The sequence below is a fragment of the Nomascus leucogenys genome, chromosome 8 (assembly GCF_006542625.1).
Source record: "Nomascus leucogenys isolate Asia chromosome 8, Asia_NLE_v1, whole genome shotgun sequence".
In the NCBI taxonomy this organism is placed as follows: domain Eukaryota; kingdom Metazoa; phylum Chordata; class Mammalia; order Primates; family Hylobatidae; genus Nomascus; species Nomascus leucogenys.
In genome coordinates, this window is record NC_044388.1 from 44,361,689 (window position 1) to 44,381,298 (window position 19,610).

Genomic DNA, 19,610 nt, shown 5'->3' on the forward strand with positions numbered 1-19,610 from the left:
ACTCCAAGCTTCTATGTATGAAAAGTTTTGAAATTCCACATATAGGTAAGATCAGGCAGAATTTTTCATTCTGTGTCTAGCTTATGTCACATAGCATAATGTCCTTTACCTTATTTCATGTCATCACAATGGTAGAATCTACTTTTTTAAGACAGAATAATATTCTATTTCATATATAAACATATACATACCACAATTTATCCATTCATCTGTATAGGGACATTTTGGTTGTTTTCATATCTTGACTCTTGGGAATAATGCTGCAATGAACATGAGAGTGCAAATACCTTTATGAGGTAGTGATTTCATTGTAATATAATTGGAAATGAAGTATGATGGTGCATCAGGGTTTTTTGCTCAGAATTGCTTTAACTATTTTGAGTCTTTTGTGGTTCCATGAGAATTTTAGATTTGTTTTTTTCTGTTTCTGTGAAAAATGCCATCGGAATGTCAATGGGCGTTGCATCATTGCATTGAATCTGGAGGCTGCTTTGGGTAATATGCACATTTTAACAATATTAATTCTTCCAATCCATGAGAAAGGGATGTCTTTCCATTTGTTTCTCTCTTCTTCAATTTTTCTTATCAATTTATAGTTTGTAGTTTTCAGTGTACAGATCTCTCACCACCATAGTTAAATTTGTTGCTAAATATTTTATTCTTTTTGATGGTATTATAAATTTTTTTAAAAATTTATTCCTCAGCTAGTTTACTCTTAGTATGTGGAAATACAGCTGATCTGTTTTATGTTGGTTTTTGCATCTGCAACTTTACTGAATTCATGTCTTCGTTCTAACCTTTTCTTCATATAGAATGTTTAGGATTTTCTATGTATAAGATCATGTCATCTGATAATAGACAATTTCACTTGGAGGCATTTTATTTTATCTTCTTGAATAATCCTTCTCGTGCAACTTCCACCTATGGTGAAGTCCAAAGATAATGTTAGTCTTATCTTGCAAAGAGGCAAGTTTCTCTCATCTAATTGTAGAGGAAGGGCTATCCAAGAAAAGAAGGTCAGAAGGACTTCCTAACCGAGGGGCTTTACGTCAGGGCCTGCACGGGCACTTCCTCTATCTTGGCAAAGACTGTGGTCTCTCACAGGACACCTGAGGTGACTTAGGTCTTCCCTGCTTAAGACCAGTGGCTGCCATCCAAGTCCCATCGGTGTTTGGAGAAGGCAATACTCCATCTGGCTGTAGTTGGCAGCTCAGGCCTGGCTTGGGATTTTCCAAGTGTCCCCATCTCTTGGCCTCTTCACTGGAAGTACCACATCTCCTGTCACTTGCACACTCCGCCATTGATGGCATGCAACGATTTAGTTTTCCTGTGCTTTTTTCCTGAGAGCAAGGCATCGGCAGTTCTCAGATTTCTTTGAATAAATATGGGGTGTTATGTAAGAAATGTAGCCACATATACACTGACTTTATTTTATTTATTTATTTTTTTGAGACAAAGCCTCACTCTGTTGCCCAGGCTGGAGTGCAAAGGTGCTACCTCGCCTCACTGCAACTTCCGCCTCCAGGGTTCAAGCGATTTTCCTGCCTCAGTCTCCCGAGTAGCTGAGACTACAGGTGCATGCCACCACGCCCAGCCAATTTTTTTTTTTTTTTTTTTAAGTAGAGACGGGGTTTCATCATGCTGGCCAGGCTGTTCTCAAACTCCTGAACTCAAGTGATCCGCCCACCTTGGTCTCCCAAATTGCTGGGATTACAGGCATGGCCACTGTGCCTGGCCTGATCTGTTTATCATTTTCTGGCTGTTCTCCCTCCACCTTCCCTTTCTTCCTTCAGAACATGCTCACAAAGGCCCCCTAAGCAGTGAGTACTGGAGATAGCAGAGTGAACAAGGCACAGCCCTGCTGGGTGCAGTGTGGGTGGCAGACAAGGATATTGGAGATTACAATAACCCAGTCTCCTGGTGGAAATGCACAGGGGATGGACCGTGGGAATGCACAAAATGGTGGCCTAGCCCAGCCTTGAGAGGGTTTTGCAAGGCAGGCTTCGTGGGCCCCTGGGTGAGGATGTGAATTCCGGCTTCCACCGGGCCTACACTGAGTGCCCCTGGCCAGGAGGGGTCAAAAGACCTACAGGAAGAAGCTGAGGCACAAAATACAATTTTAAAGACTTAACTTGAGTTGAAGTGAGGACTGCTGTCGGGGACGCACTTTCAAGTTGCCTTTGGGAGTGGTCTATTTGGCGTTTGTTACAAGCAGGTAATTTTTTTTTTTTTAAATGGAGTTCAATGTTTAACAGTAGTGGTGAGACTGGACACCAGTGTAGTTTTCATGATATTAGAGGAAAAGCTGAAAGATTTCAGCTTTTCCATATTGCGTATGATGTTAGATGTAGGCCTGTCATTTATGGCCTTTATTATTTTGAAGTAAATTCCTTTTATACCCAATTAGTTGATAATTTTTATCATAAAAGAATGCTGGATTTTGTCCAAAGCCTTTGCTTTATCTATTGAGATGATTATATGATTTTTATCCTTTATTCTCTTAATGTGGCATACACATGTACTCATTTGCATATGTTTAACAATCCCTGAATCCCAGGAATAAATCCCAGTTGATCATGACATACAGTCCTTTTATTGTGCTGTTGAATTTGATAGTATTTTATTGAGGATATTTGCATCTTTGTCCAGGGATATCAGCTCATGTTTTTATCTTGGAGTATCTCAGTCCAACTTTGGTATTAGAGTAATATTGTAATACTGGCTTCATGAAACGAGTTTGGAAGTGCTCCTTCCTCTTCCATTTTTTGGAAAACTCTGAGAGTAATTGTTATTTACTCTTTTTTTAAAAAAATATCTTTGGTAGAAATCACCAGTTAAGCCATCTGGTCCTGGACTTTTCTTTGTAGGAGATTTTTGATTATTGATTCGGTCTTACTTGTTATTGATCTCCTCAGATTTTTTGTTTTTCATTATTCAGTCTTCGTAGATTGTTTCTAGGATGCTGTCCATTTCTTCCAGGTTATGCAGTTTGTGGGCACAAAATTGTTCATAGCATGATGCTTTTACTTGGTGATGTCAATTGTAATGTCTCCTCCTTTATTTCTGGTATTGCATATTTGAGCCCTCTGCTTTTCCTAATATTGTTAAAGGTTTATTAATTTTATTTATATTTTTAAAAATATGACTCTTAGTTTTGTTGCTCTATTCTGTGGTTATTCTACTCTCCTTTTTTACCCTTTGTTTTCTTCTTTGACCAATTGGTTGTTTAAGAAGGTGTTTAATTTCCACTTATTTAGGAGTTTTCTATTTTTCCCTGTTTCTATTTGATGGAATGTTTTATAGAGGTCTTTTAGGTCCATTTAGTCTAAAGTGCAGTTTAAGTCTAAATGTTCTTTATTCATTTTCTGCTGTATACATCTATCCATGGTTGAAACTGGGGTATTGAAGTCCTCTGTTAATATTATTTCTCATTTCAATTCTGTTTAAATTTGCTTTACACATTTAGGGGGCTCTGTGCTGGGTGCATGTATACTTTAAATTGTTGTATCTTCTTGATTAACTGGCCCCTTTATGATTACATTATGACTTTTTTGCCTTTTGCTATGGTTTTTGACTTAAAGTCTATTTTTGTCTCATAAAAGCATAGAAACTCCCTTCCTCTTTGGATTTTGATTTCCATGCAATATCCTTTTCTATCCCTTCACTTTCAGCCCCTGCGTGTTCTTAAAGCTGAAGTGTGTCTCTCTCAGGCAGCGTATCTTTGGATACTTTTAACCCATTCAGCTACTCTATGTCTTTTGAATGGAGAGTTTATAGTCCATTTACATTTAGAGTAATTATTGACATGAAGACTTACTATTGCCATTTTGATCATTGTTTTCTGGCTGTTTTATATGTTGTTTTGTGCATTTTTCCTCTCTTGCTGTGTTCCTCTGTGATTTGATGTTATCTTGCAGTGGTATCTCTTGATTATTTTCTCCTTAATTTTTGTTTATTTACTATAGATTTTTGCTTCATGGTTTACCATGAGACTTACATAAACATATAGTTATATCAGGTTATTTTAAGATACTAGAAATTTAACTTCAATCACATACAAAAACTATGCGATATTACTTCTACACATATACATAATTTTATGTTATCCATGTCAAATTTTTCATCTTTTTATATTTTGTATTCATTAACAAACTATGTTAGTGATAGTTATTTTAACACTTTTTACTTTTAACCTTTATGTTAGAGTTATAAGTGATTCATACACCACTATTACAGTATCATAGTATTTTGAAATTGACTTATATTTACCTTTGCCAGTGGGTATTACACTTTCATATGTGCTACTTTTATAATTTATCCTCCTTTCATTTTAGCTTAAATAACTCCTTTTAGCATTTCTTATTAGGCAAGCCTAGTGGTAATAAACTTCCTCAGCCTTTGTTTGTACAGGATGTTTTTTATCTCTCATTTCTGAATGACAGGTTTGTCAAGTAAAATATTGGTTATTTATATATTTTTAGTTATATTCCTATGCACTTTTCAAGTGCATGTCAAATTTCTGTATGTAATTTATTTATTCTTGTCCATCATGTATTGTGCAATATCCATTATCACTTATTTCTTCTTCACCCTGTGAAATATATAGAAGTACATCTACAAATTTCTAAATGCATTTTTGAGTTCCTTGTTAAGTTTTATCCTAATTGATTGTTACCATATAACTAGTTTTATACTACCAGTATTTGATTTTTAATTTTCTTTCTTTACTATCATCAACTTTGTTGACTGTTCTATATATTCTTCAGAAGAATATACATTACTTACAGTGGCATAGAGCTAAATTACACTGGATTGGAAAAGCTCTATCTTTAGATCTGGGGATCCCTACACATCTGGATATTTCAGATTCTTGTCCAAAACAAAGGCAGTGATATTTATAATGGGCTTTCAGAGCTCAAAATGTCCCTGGCCAAGGAAGCCTCCTCAGTGTTTGCCTAATTATTTTGACAAACCCTTCTTGACTATTTAAAGAGTCACTGAAAGATTTCAGCTGAGTTCTCCAAAAGCCAAAATTTCTCCTGTAGTTCTTGTTGGTAGACTCAGTATGCTTTAGGACACAGAGAATGCATTTCTAAACAGGGAGCTCATAGTGAATGCTTCTTGGATTCATGTGTGATAAACTGTAGAGTCTAGTGAGTCCTAAAACATATCAGAACTGGAGAAAACAATACATTCACTTCACTGGGTTCATGTTCTATATATGTCCACTGGATAAAAATATTTTTGGTGTTCAAATTTTCTTTATCTTTATGAATTTTTTATGATTTGTCAACCAACATTTGAGGAAAACATTTTAAGATCTCACTATGGAAATGGATTTGACAATTTCTTCCTCTAGAGCTATGAATTTTCACTTTCTAGGTGCTGAATGCATTTTATTAAATTTATACAACTTCAGAATTGTTAAATGTTCCTAGTGAGCTGAATATTTCATCATTAAAAAAATAATGCTTATCTCTCATAGTGGTGTGTGCGTGTGTGTGTTTGTGTGTGTTAGTGGAAATGAGAAAATTGAACAAAGCCTGGTGAGAGTTCGAAAAGATATATATCATTATTGTTTGTTAATGAAAGTCAAATGTAATGCAACTTTTCTGGAAGATATTCTGCAATGTTTACAAAAAATTGTAATGGCTTGCCCATTGATCTACATCAACAATTATCAAAGAAATTTTATGAAACTATCTATGAGTTGAAAATCTGATAATATAGATGTTACATCCATATGACATACCATGAAGTCATAAAAATGACAGAGCAATGTTAATTACCATAAAAGTAAATCCAATATTTATAAATAAATGAAAAACTCAATTGTAGTCAAATATAATCATTAAAAATATATGTATGCATGTGCATGTGTGTTTAAATATTCATTTAGTACAAATTTATTATTTTTAGAGACTGGTGTGGACATTCACTTTATTCAGCATTGTCTGTATTACCTCAATTTAATTTTACAACATACCTACTTTCCTACTCTAATCAGATGAAAGATGACATTACTTTCATTTTACAAAGGATTTATGTATACATGTATAGGCATGAAGATAGTCTTTATATATTATCATGTTAAAAACATGTTGCTTGGTAAATATTAGTATGACCTCAACTATATAATAACACAGATTTAAATGTACATATTGTCTAAAAGAACCCAGTGGACTGATTATTGTTCCTTTGTGTTATAGGAATTTGGGGATTCTTTTCCTGAATCTCTGTTTTAAAACAGTTATCTAACATTCATATATTGAGAAATGAAAAAATATCAAACTCTTGCTGTCATTCAGACCAAATGACTCCTTAGCACGGTAAATTAGAACACAAACCAAATTTCACAAAGGGATATGTATGAATTGATTGGGGCCATGTAGTCCAGAAAAAACAAAACACCATAATTTTAAAAGGTGATCTCTTAATTACATGCGTTTCTGAAACATCGCCATCATTGGTGTTTGTCTGGATCTTCTGTGGTACTGTAATTTGCAGAACTGGTGTTTCAGAATCTGCATGAGGAAAAGCATATGTGAGCATTCCCAGTGTATTCATGTCACAGCGTCCTTTCTTATCACTCTTTAAACTTCCATCACACACACACACACACACACACACACACACACACACACACACACACAGAGTCCAGTTCCAGGAAGAGGCTCCTCCAGGCGTGGGAGGTTTACCCTAGCTCTGCCCAAGGACACTTGAGGGCTTAGTGACTTCAGCCCTGCGTGGGAGAAGTGTGGGCTGCAGGTCCCAGACCCCATCCGGCATCCCCACTTCCCACTGCAGCCTGGGGTCCGACACTTGTAAGCGGTTCTGGGACCCCCTTCCCAGCCTGGCCTGCGCTTCTAGGCCCTGCGAAAGGCAAAAGGGGAAAGGCGGCCTCCTCTGTTGCGGGGCTCTTTACTTACGTGGGCCCGCGGAGGTCAGCCGGCCCAGGCCTGAGAGGATCAGCAGGAGAGACAGCATTGCTTAGCCGGCGGCCCAGCCACAGGGATGGCCGTTGCCCTTGGAACGGCTGCAGCTCGAGGCCAGGGTGGTGGAGGCCGAGCGGAGCGGAAGGGCCGTGGGGTCTGCGGGGCGCGGCCGGGACCCAGCTCCGTGGATCCCGAGGCGGGTGGATCCTACAGCCCCGCGCGCCCACCCACAGTGGGCTGCACCGGAGGACGCACGTGGGAGCCTGCATTTCTGGGCACGTGGGCTCTTTTTTTCTAAAGAGTTGACATTTACAACGCATTCAGGAGTAACACAGGGTTATAAAGCACATTTCTACTCTAGAGCTTTTGCTGATGAAGTCTTGGCAATATGACTGTTCCACATCATAGCCTTCTGGGAAGACGGTTGAATTACTGTAGTGAAGGAAAACAGGAAAAAAAAAAAGGAATCACAGTATGTTTAGCAGCAGCCAATTGCCAATTTTGGTAATATCTGCTTCTAGTTTTCAGATACTAAAAACTAAAAAATCAATTTCTTAGAAAACTGTCTAAGGAGTTTAAATATAAAATGCGAAATAGGAATATATGGGTGTATTTTATTATTTTAGTACGATTTATAAGTATCAGGCAAAAAAATCACACCTATAAAATTACTTCATAAAAACAATCAAAATCCATTTATTTATTGACTTTTCCATGCTTTTGTTTCTTAGAAAAGCTTTATGGCTTAGGGAGACTTAATGAAAAGCCAGACATATTTTCCCCCATCAATATGGAGTTCACACAAGGAATGATAATATAGTTAGGTGGAAATAATTTTATTTTATCTCTTACTGTATAGGTAGGTGGTTTGCCTAATTTCAGTTTTTTTTTACAATTTATTATTTATTGTAACATTTGTATTGTAGTAAAATATACAATACAAAAATTATGATCTTAATGCTTTTCAAGCCTACTTTTCAGTGGAATTAAATACATCCATATGGCTGGGCAACCATTACTATCATTCATCTCCAAAACTTTGGATTTCACCAATTTTTACATAAACTGACTTGTGTTTGTGATTGCATGTATTGATTTGTGTACCCAGTACAAAAATTGACATACATATTTACATACAGAACCATTTCATGACCATAAGGAACCATATACTATGGCTATAGAGTATACTGACCTACCTTACTCCTAACTCCTAATCCCTGGCAAACACTAATCCAGTCTCCACAATCCATCTCCCTAATATTATTTTTGATACTATATATAAGAAGCATTATATAGTATCTCTTGAAATTTGTTTTTTCACTCATATCATTCCCTTGAGATACATCAATTTTTTTCTTGTATTAATAATTCATTCTTTGTTGTTTCTGAGTAGTATACATAATACAAATGTTCCACAGGTTATTTAACCATTCATCCATCAAACAATATTTGGGTAGTTTCCAGTTTTTAAATTTGCAAAAAACATTGCTATGAATGTTCATGTACATGTTTTTATATATAAATCAAATTACCCATTAGTTAGACTAAGTAAGAAAACAGTAGACTGAAATAAATGAAAATTCGAAATAAATGAAGAGACATCCCAACTGATACCACAAAAATAGAAATGATCATGAGGGAATACTGTGAACACTTATATGCCAAGAGGTTGGATAAACAAGGAGAAATAGATACTTTTTTACATGCATACAATCTATTAAGATTGAATGATGAAAAATAGAAAATCTGAGCAGGCCAATAATGAATAAGAAGATTGAATTAATAATAAAAAGGTTCCCATCAAATAAAAGTGCAAGTCTTTATAGCTGAATCTACCAAACATCTGGAGAATTGATACCAATCCTTCAAAACTCTTCTGAGAAATTGAAGAAGAGGCAATTCTTCCAAACTCATTTTAATAGACAAACATTATCCTGAAACCAAACCCAGACAAGGGCATCACAAAGAATGAAATCTACAGGTAGACCGTGGTGGCACACACCTGGAATCCAAGCAATTAGGGAGGCTGAGAGGGGTGGATCACCTCAGGTCAGGAGTTCGAGACCAGCCTGGCCAACATGTTGAAACACTGTCTCTATGAAAAATACAAAAATTAGCATGGTGGTGGGCACCTGTAGTCCCAGCTACTTGGGAGGCTGAGGCAGGAGAACCACTCGAACCCAGGAGGTGGAGGTTGCAGTGAGCCGAGGTTGTGCCACTGAACTCCAGCCTAGATGACAGACCAAGACTCTGTCTTAAAACAGAAAAAAAAAAAAAAAAAAAAAAACAACTACAGTCCACTAGTCCTATAAACATGGATGCAGAAATCCTCAACAAAATACTAGCAAATCAAATTTAACAGTACATTAAAGGGTTCGTCCACTGTGATCAAGTGGGATTTATTCCTAGGATACAAGGATGGTTCACAATACACAAATGACTTTATATAATATACCACACTAACAGAATGAAGTACAGAAACCCTATGATTATCTCAAAAGTTGCATACAAAGCATTTGAGGAAATTTCTTCATCCTTTTGTAAAATACTCTGATCAAATTAAGTATAGAAGGAATGTTTCTTTATTCAATAAAGGCTATGTATGACAAACACAGGGCTAACATCATAATCAATAGTGAAAGGTTGAAAGATTTTTTTTCTCTGAGATTAGAAACAAGACAAGGATATCCACACTCTTCACTTTGTTCCAACATAATATCATTTCTGGTCACAACTAGGCAAGAAAAATTTAAAAATGCATTCTAATAGGAAAGGAAGAAGTGAAATGGACTCTAAATGACATAATATCATATCTAAAATTATATATGTTTTATGGATATAATATAATTTTTATATATTAAAACATATAAGTATGTATATATTTTAATATATAAGTATATATAAAATTATATATAATTTATAATTTTAAATTAATTTAAAATTAAGGACTCCACCAAAAAACTGATAGAACTAATAAACCAACTCAGTAAAGATGCAGAATATAAAATTGGAGTATAAATATCAGTAGTGTTTGTATGCACTAACAAAAAACTGTGCAAAAAACAGATTTAAAAATTAGCCTCTTTATTAAAATATTTGGGAATAAATTTAACCAAGGATGTGAGAGATCTGTGTGCTGGAAATAATAAAACATTAATGAAAGAAATTGAAGAAGATACAAATAATTGGAAAGCTATTCCTTGTTTATGGATTGGAAGAATTAATATGTTAAAATCTCAGTGATACTCTAAGCAGTCTACAGATCAGTGCAACCCCTATCAAATTTACAAGGACATTTTCCACAGAATGGAAAAAACAATGCTAAAATTTTCATATACAACAAAAGACCTCAAATCATCAAAGAAATCTTGAGCCAAAAGGACAAAGCTGAAGACATCACGTTTTCCACCTGCTATAAACTGCATGTTTATGTACCCCACAAATCCACATGTGGAAACTCCCCCAAAAAGATGGGATTAGGAGTTCAGACTTTGGAAGGTAATTAGATTAGTTGATAAGAACCCAGCCCTCCTGATGGAACTAATTTTCTTACAAAAAGAGAGCAGCATTCAGAGGTTCTTTATTTCTGCTCTCTGCCATGTGAAGACACAAAGGGAAGACAGCAGTCTGCAAGCCAGGAAGAGAATTCTTACCAGATATCAGATCTATGAGTGCCTTCATCTTGAACATTTTTGTCTCAAGAAATGTGAAAAAGCATGTTTGCTGTTTAAGCCACCCAGTCCATGTATATTTGTTGCAGCAATTTAAACTAAGATGGGATTGGGATTACTACTTCCATTCAATATTTTACTAAAGTTTCCAGTGTAACAGGAAAAGTAACAATAATAAAGGGCATAGAGTTTAAAAAGGAAATGGTAATCCTACTTATCTGGATCCTTACTCTCCACATAAAAAATCCTAAAAAGTCACCACTAAAAGTACCAGGACTAAGAAGTCACATGAAATAGAGGAATTAGCATTGTTAAATTGTTCATTGTTCCCAAATTGATCTGTAGATTCAGTGCAATACTAATGGGAATTCTAGGAAGCATTTTTGTTGTAAAAATTGGTTATCAAATTCATAAAGAAATTCAGATATCCTAGAGTAGTCAAACAGTTTTATAAGGTAGAATAAGAAGGACAACTTGTATTTTTCTTAAAAGGAAAGGAGAACTTACTTCTTAAAAAGGCCAGATTGTAAATACCTTAAGCTTGTGAGAAATGTGATCTGTTGAATCCACTTCATTCTGCCTTTGTAACATGAAAGCTGCGTAGATGATATGTAAATAAGTGATTATGGATGTGTTCCAATGAAATATTATTTTGAAAACAGGGCCATAGTTTGCTGACCCCTGCATATTGTGTTATTGGCATAAGAATAGACATATAGAACAGTAAAACAGAATGGAGAAATCAGAAGTAGACCTATATATTATTGGTTGACTTTTCACAAAGGTGCAAGGACTTTCAAAGGGTAAAAAATTATCTTTTCAACAAAGGATGCTAGAAGAATTGTACACCATATAGACTAAAATATACTTTGACTCATGTAGAAAATGAATTAGGCATAGACTTATATGTCAAGGCTAAACAAAATTTCTAGTGGAAACTTTAGGAAAAAACAAATTAGTGGGCCACAAACATGTGAAAGATATTCAACATCACTACTCATCAAGAATGGCAAAGAAAACCTCAGTGAGCTATCAATACAGACCAACAAGAATAAATATAACAAAAAAGACCAGCAATACAAAGTATAGGTAAGGATGTGGAGCAATGGGAATTGATTTATTCTTGTTGAGAATGGAAATGATCAAACACTTAGGAAAGCAATTTGGCTTATTTGTACTATTTACACACTCACAATTACCATATGACTCAGGTATTCTATTTATAAATATTTACCAAGAAAAATAAGAACACATAACTGCACAAAGACCTGGATATTCAGAGAGGCTTTAGTTATAGTTGCTAAAATGTGTTAGTAATCCAAGTGACCATCACCAGGTGAATGTATAAACAAATTGTGTTGTATCTATAAGTGGTACACTACTTAGCAATAAAAACTAATGGACAACTAGTAATTGCAACATTGATGAATACCGATGAAGGAAGCCAGGTATTTTAAAGGTGCATGCCATATGATTCCAGTTACATGAAATTTCAGAACAGATCATTGATAGTAAGAGGAAGCAGATCATCTGTTGTCTTGAATCATGAGGTCTATTGACACAGTAGAGGATGTTGGAAACACTCTTTAACTTAATTGTGAAAAATGGGTATGTAGGAGTGTACTGCAACTCTTATAACTTCATACTTAGACCTGATGTGTTTTATTGGAACATATAGCTCAACAAAGTTAGTATAAAAGTTATAAGTACAAAAATGATGAGAAAAGAGAGACATAATTTGGGGTAAAGTTGTTTAGCTTGAAGGTAAGGGTGATACCCTACAGAGCACCCACGAATTTTTGAGAGGGTGGAAACATTAAATTCTCTTATTTTTTGAAGATATTAATTAGCAAGAATATAAAATTAAAGCTTCCTATTGTTTACTAAAATTTTTATTTGGACTCTGACCTGCTTCTTTACTAAGCAGATATGCATCCTCTTATTTTCCCATGATCTACATCTGTATCTATCGTCAGAGCTATAGCTATATCTATGTGTCTGTATCTGTGTTTGTATAGAACTATATCTACTTTACCTCTGTGCAGGTGTGTATACATATATAGTATATATAAATATATAGCATATAATAATTTCAATGTAAAATTTTTGAAATTGGTTTAATTCGTGTACTCTGTTTCACAGAAAGAGTCACATGTTGCACTATTGAAAAGAACACTGAAAATACAAATCATTATGGATAAAGCTTTGGTATGCATTACTGATATATTTCATCATATCTTTGTTTTTTGTTTAAAATCAGGAGGAATAGGCAAAAGAAATTTCTATTGTTTGCCATGCAGGCATATTTTACTCTGTTCAAAATATGTGTCTTGGTAAAACAGGACATTAAGAAATGTCATCAATGGTCTTTACATTGACATAGGGAGATCAATATTTAGGTATTGATTACCAATTTCATATGAAAGTCTAGCAATAATGTACACATTTTTACCGAAGAGCTCTACCACATTATAATCTACTGGATTATAACTAGTAGCAGATATTCTGGATCCACTTCAGCTCTTAGATGAAGCCTTTTACCTAAATTGATTATCATTTTAAAATAAGCTATTTCACTTATTATTCAATTGGAGATCTTTCTCATTAAATATTAGATGTATCAAAATTATGATATGCTTTATAATTGCTCGAGTTCTCTTGTAGAGGCTCTGTATTTTAAAAATGAGAAGAATTATTTATAAGAACATTCAGGTTGCTACAGAAATTATTGTTTACATCAATCAGTTTCAGCAAGAACTTATTGTCAGTAAGTTAAAATAACTGATTTGTTCATTATCATTGATATTTTTGCATAAAGTCTCTTAATAGAGTGTCAGAATGTTCTAAATTTTGTTCCTAAAACAAAATATTTGCATAACTTAGTAAGTTTTTATAAAAATAATAATAGAAAAATGTAGATGAATAAAATAATAATTTATGACAAGGTGATAAATTATATGCATATATTTATGCTTTTCATATAATGTATATATACATAAACCTTTATTTTATATATGCTATTTTATGAACTGTTTTGTGATGTTTTCCCTCATATTCATTAAATACATCATGTCAATTTAATTTCAATATTTATATATTGTCTATTTAATATGTTTGATGGAATTTAATCTATTTTACTAGCAAATGCCTTTCAGGACATTTAGATTTTACTATTATTGTTATTACATGAGGAATAATACTCTTTGGCAGAAAAACAAGATCACGAGCATTGGAACTGTGCTTTGCCACAGCTAAAATTAAATCCATCAGCCTACTTTCCTGTCCCCACTTAGCCATATACCTTCTTACCATCCCAGTAACAATGGAAACCATTTTTAACGAAAAAGCCATCTTCAAAAACAACTAGAGAGTTTTTTTGAAATAATATCCTATGATTAGTATTTCCCCTCTTTTTATTTTAAACTTATCTATCTTTAGTTTTAAAGTATAACACTGGGAAACAGCATATTGATTGACAGTTTTTGTTTCTCCCTGTCTAGTGAGATAACCCCTGCCTTTTCATTAGAACCTTTAGTTGGTTTATGTTTATCAAAAGTACTGATAACCATACATGTAAGTTAAGTACTGCTTTGCTATTAGTGTGCTTTTTTTCACATCACTTATTTGCTACTTTGTTCCTTGTTTCCTACCCATGCGTTATTGGGTTATTTTTAGTACTTATTTTTATCTTTTATATTGATTTTTTTTTTGCTATCTTCTGTTTCCAGACCTTCATCCCAGCGGTTTTTCTAGTTGTTACAATTAGCACTCTTATCATTATCTAGAATTACCACCTCATATATGATGTAAGAGCCATAAAACAGTAAAGCTTCATTTAACCCAAATCGGTCATTGTTATTATTGTTGTTTTGTTGCTATATATATATATATATATATATATATACATAATTCTTTTTTTTTTTTTTGAGATGGAGTTTGGCTCTTGTTGCCCAGGCTGGAGTACAATGGCACAATCTCGGCACACTGCAACCTCCAACTCCGGGGTTCAAGCAATTCTCCTGCCTCAGCCTCTTGAGTAGCTAGGACTACAGGCATGCACCACCATGTCCGATTAATTTTGTATTTTTAGTAGAGATGGGGTTTCTCCAAGTTGGTCAGGCTGGTCTCATACTCCTGACCTCAGGTTATCCACCTGCCTCTGCCTCCCAAAGTGCTGGGTTACAGGCGTGAGTCACTGTGCCCGGCCCATTGTAACATATTTTCATTCTTATGTGTCATAAATTGCACAAGACCCTGATTCCCTAGCTGTGCAGCTGCAAGGTCACTAGACAGATAAACTCAAGTAGCAAAACATGTTTTTCCTTGAAAAGTAAGAAATGGGGCTGGGCGCGGTGGCTCACGCTTGTAATCCCAGCACTTTGGGAGGCCGAGGCGGGCGGATCACAAGGTCAGGAGATCGAGACCACAGTGAAACCCCGTCTCTACTAAAAATACAAAAAATTAGCCAGGCGTGGTGGCGGGCGCCTGTAGTCCCAGCTACTCGGAGAGGCTGAGGCAGGAGAATGGCATGAACCCGGGAGGCGGAGCTTGTAGTGAGCCGAGATCGCGCCACTGCACTCTAGCCTGGGTGACAGAGCGAGACTCCGTCTCAAAAAAAAAAAAAAAAAAAAGAAAAGTAAGAAATGATGTAATGCATGTCACAATTAATCAAATAACTGTATTTGCTTCTCGCTTCTGTAATATGCTTCCCCCTGCAAAGATCTCACCACACCCCCACGAAATGCTTAAAAGGTAACTTAACTCTATTCAGGGCTCAGTCATTTGGATGTTAATCTGACTGGGCCGATGCACCTAAATAATTAATAAATATCCTCCTGAACCCCATCAGTCTCTCTGATTCCTTAAAAATATCCTGCAACATTGGAAACCTCACTTTTTGACCTTTCATATATACATATATGTAAGGAAGATAATCACAACTGTCTCATTTTAATATCATTAATTAATGTACAAAAAGTCTCTAGGGTTATGCCTCAAACTTAGCATTTAATTTTGTTTTTGTCTCTTTAGCAGTGCATTATTCTAACATTTTATATTTAAATACATTTACAATGTGATAGTTCAGTCATTTTCACTAGGAATTAAGAAAGAAAATTTGTCTTTCAGTATGCTTATATGGGCTCTGATGTGACAGCTGAAGCTGAGAAAGTTGTCCATATCTTTGGTCTTATCAACACTGTAAGTATTTAGTATTTCATAAGAAACATTTATTTTAATGCAGTAAACTTTATATAAAGAGCATTTTCATTTTTATAAAAACTACAATTGTGCTAACTAGTTTCATCCACCAATGGATTCTTCTCCAAAAAATAGTAAATTGAATATATTAGCATTATGTATAGAGATGTAATGTTATATTTATGGTCACCCAAAACTGTATATCATATATCTTCTGTTTTCAGATGTTTTCTCATCTTAAAACAACTATTATGCTATCTTCTTTGGAGCTCTGGTCAGATGAAAATAAGATTTCAACTAATGGGGATGCTGATGATGTACTACAAAGGTTTTTGTCATGGAAACAAAAATTTGTGTCTCAAAAGTCCAGTATCATGGCATATTTATTAATGTAAGCAATTTATTCACACTGATAGGGGAGTTTTCAAATATTTAATATGTTCATGATCAAAATTATACACAAAACTTATTATATGTATAATGCTAAGACACCTTAAAAAGATTTATTAATACTGTGTTGTCAAAATGCAGAATATAAAAATCTGATGACCATATAAGGCACTAATTAAATCATAGTAGGACATTGTTCTTAAAGTGGACCATTTACTTATGGAAATGTAATGAGCTGAAAAATGTAAAGCTTTTGGATAAACATGGCGCCTTAATAATTGTAAAGCTCTTCTCAGTGATAAATAGTTAAAATCATCATTTTATCATTATTTAAAATGTAAACCAATGGGATGCAAAATATGCAAAAATAATGGAATGCAAAAATTTCATATGATGCTGGCTATAACACAAAACATTAAACATTAAAATAGTAAATAACTGAAATGGATTACTCTATGATCCCTGTGGTTCTTCTGGCATTTCCATGATAATCTAATGTATAGCTATTAAAATACTTACTGTGTATCTTTGAAGAGTCTTTACATGGATTTTTTTTTTTATTTTAGTAATTTGATTATTTAGGGCCAAAAATACAGTACAAACTTATCACACATTTTACATAATTTTTATATAGATCCAATATTTTAAGAAAAGAAAAACAAGAGGAAAATGGAAATTAATAGTAAACTTATCTCAGAATGGGAAAAGTTGTTACCACATAAAAATAATGAAGTAATGACAAAGAAACATTCTTGTGCTGGCTACATTATAAAGCAATATGTCATCCTTTCAAAGGATGACAAAATTGATAAAACAAACTGACAAAAATGTTTACTATAAGTATGACAGGGTAAATATATAATTTACAGCTAATTTGATCATCAATTAATTAAAGAAAAAGCACAAAAATGATGTGTATATGTGCTATACTTCAGAAGACATTTGGTCTTTGTCCCTGGTTCCTGGTGAAGAGCACCTAAAACTATTAGAATTTCCTGAGTGACAGGACTGTCCTTTGTTATTCATAATGAGCCCTTTTCAATCAACATCTGAGTTTATGTTAATACAGTAACTTAGGGTAGGGCCCCTAGATAGCCTCAGGATGGGGCTGGTCACCAGAAAGACCAAGTGATTAGAAGACTGACACTCTCAGTCCTACCCAATGACCTTTGGAAAGGGACAAGGTGAAGCTGGTGATTGAGCTCCATAAAGACTCTGTATGTGGCTCATGCCTGTAGTCCTGGCTACTTGAGAGGCTGAGGCAGGAGGACTGCTTGAGCCCTGAGGTTCGACGGAAGCTCCAGTGCGCTTGAATTGTGCCTGTGAATACTCAGCTGCACTCCAGCCTGGGCAGCATAGGAAGGCCCTATGTCTAAAAACAAGCAAACAAATAAACTTCTGAGCAAAGAGATTCAGAGACAGCTTCTGGGTTGGTGAACACAACGACTTGCTGGGAGGGTGACGTGCCGGGATAGGGCATGGAAGCTCAGCCTGTACCACCTCATCCCCATCAAATACCTTGCCCAATGCATCTCTTCCAGTGGGCTGCTCCTGAGTTATACCTTTATACTCCTATACTTTTTTATACAGTTCTATTTTATTTTTAATTGACAAATGACAATTGTGTATTTGCGTGGTATACAATATGATATTTTGAAACATGTATATACTATGAAATGAATAAATCAGTCGAATAATTATCATATTCATTACTTCAAATACTTATAATTTCCTTGCAGTGAGAACATTTATAATCCCCTTTCAGGTATTTTGAAATATAAAATATATTATAATTAAATATACTCACCTTGTTGTGCAACAGAAGATCCAAACTCATAATTAGCTTTGCACTCACTGACATGTTTTTCTCTTCTTTGTTCACTCCTCTCCTAACTCCTTGTAACCACCATTCTAGTCTCTACTTCCATGAGTTCAACATGTTTAGATTGCACATGTGAGTGAGATTGTATTTGTCTCTCTGTGCCTGGCTTATTTTACTGAACGTCATATAGGCTCACCAGTGTTGTTGAAAATGAATTTCCTGTTATTTTTAAGTCTGAATAGTATTTCATTGTGTGTGTGTGTGTGTGTGTATATATATATACACACACACATATACACATCACATTAAAAAATATATATGCGTCTGTTGATGGACACTTAGGTTGTTTGCATACCTTGTCTATTGTGAATAATACTACAATAAACATGGGAGTCAGATATCTCTTTGGCATACTAATTTTATTTCCATTAGATAAATACACAGCAGTGGGATTGCTGGATCATATGATAGTTCTCTTTTTAGTTTTTTGAGGAATCGCTATACTGGTTTTCCAAAATCGCTGTATCAATTTACAGTGCCACCAACAATGTATAAGCATTCCCTTTTCTCCATATCCTAACCAACACTTGTTATTTTTAATACTTTTGATAATAGCTAATCCAACAGGTTTGATGTGATGTCTCATGTGGTTGTAACTTGCATTTCTCTGATGATTAGAGATATTGAAAATCTAATTGGGTGCTTTCTCTATGTGACTAGGGTTTATCAAATGACAGCCTTCGTCTTGGAAGCTGACTTCGGGCCATGATCACTAAACATGATACTATACTAACCACTGGTTTAATTGGGTAGTGCTTATTCTAGAGGACAGAACACGCTAGAAGCCTGAATTCCGTAATCTTATAAATCTAGTTGCTTTAGGAAACAAAATACCCATCTAAATCTTTGGGATAAAAGTGCTGTGTGAACTGCATTCAGTCATTGAGAGGGAGAGGGAGAAGTGTGAATTGGATGTTGAGAGCGAAGGAAGTTTTGTGGACAGACTTCCATGAATAAGTCCACATCTTAGCCATCCCTCCCCTTCCTGTCCTTTCAGCTCTTCTCCCTCAGTTTCTCCTTATAATTTTGAGGCTTCAGCTCTTCAAAGCATTGCCAGGCTAATCAACCAGGCTCCTCTTTGCCACTGTCTTTGATATGGTTGCTTTCCCACTTCATTTTATCTATTGTTGATCTTCCTTTTTATTCCGGTATTCCAGGAAGTTCTTACATCTCTCTTCTTCCAATTGCCTCTTTTTGATTCTCCTTTATTCTCTTTTATTGGAAAAAGAGGGCTTTCGTGTTCACCAGCTCTGTCAATTCAAATTGGAATTATTCTCTGGCTATTTCAAAAATTCATCAAATGTGTGCTTTGCTTTCATTTGTTGTTCAACATTGTTCAACTGATTTCAGAGAGATAAGAAAGTAGAGACTTCTTTACCTCACCTTCATGAAATGTGGGTCCTTTGTAATAATTAAATTTAACATATTTATATTTACCTCTATCCATACATACCTATATAAAAAGATAGATGCACTTTGTTTAACATATATCCACATCTACATCTATCTATACCTATATGACTTTAGACAGAT

The 19,610-nt window shown here is 34.9% G+C and overlaps 1 protein-coding gene across 2 annotated transcripts in view; it reads right to left on the bottom strand.

Moving 5' to 3' along the window:
- LOC100603789 (A disintegrin and metallopeptidase domain 3-like) overlaps positions 1-7,166 on the bottom strand; it is a 72,340-nt gene extending 65,174 nt beyond the window's left edge. The window contains exons 1-2 of one of the 2 annotated variants that reach the window (XM_030817168.1): positions 6,930-6,987; positions 6,442-6,524 (exon numbers count right to left, since the gene is read on the bottom strand). In XM_030817168.1, coding sequence (XP_030673028.1) covers positions 6,442-6,524; positions 6,930-6,987 — 141 coding nt within the window. Of the gene's footprint in view, positions 1-6,441; positions 6,525-6,929 lie in introns of both variants that reach the window. The other variant, XR_004031322.1, reaches the window with a different exon arrangement.
- Between the last annotated feature and the right edge of the window lie 12,444 nt (positions 7,167-19,610).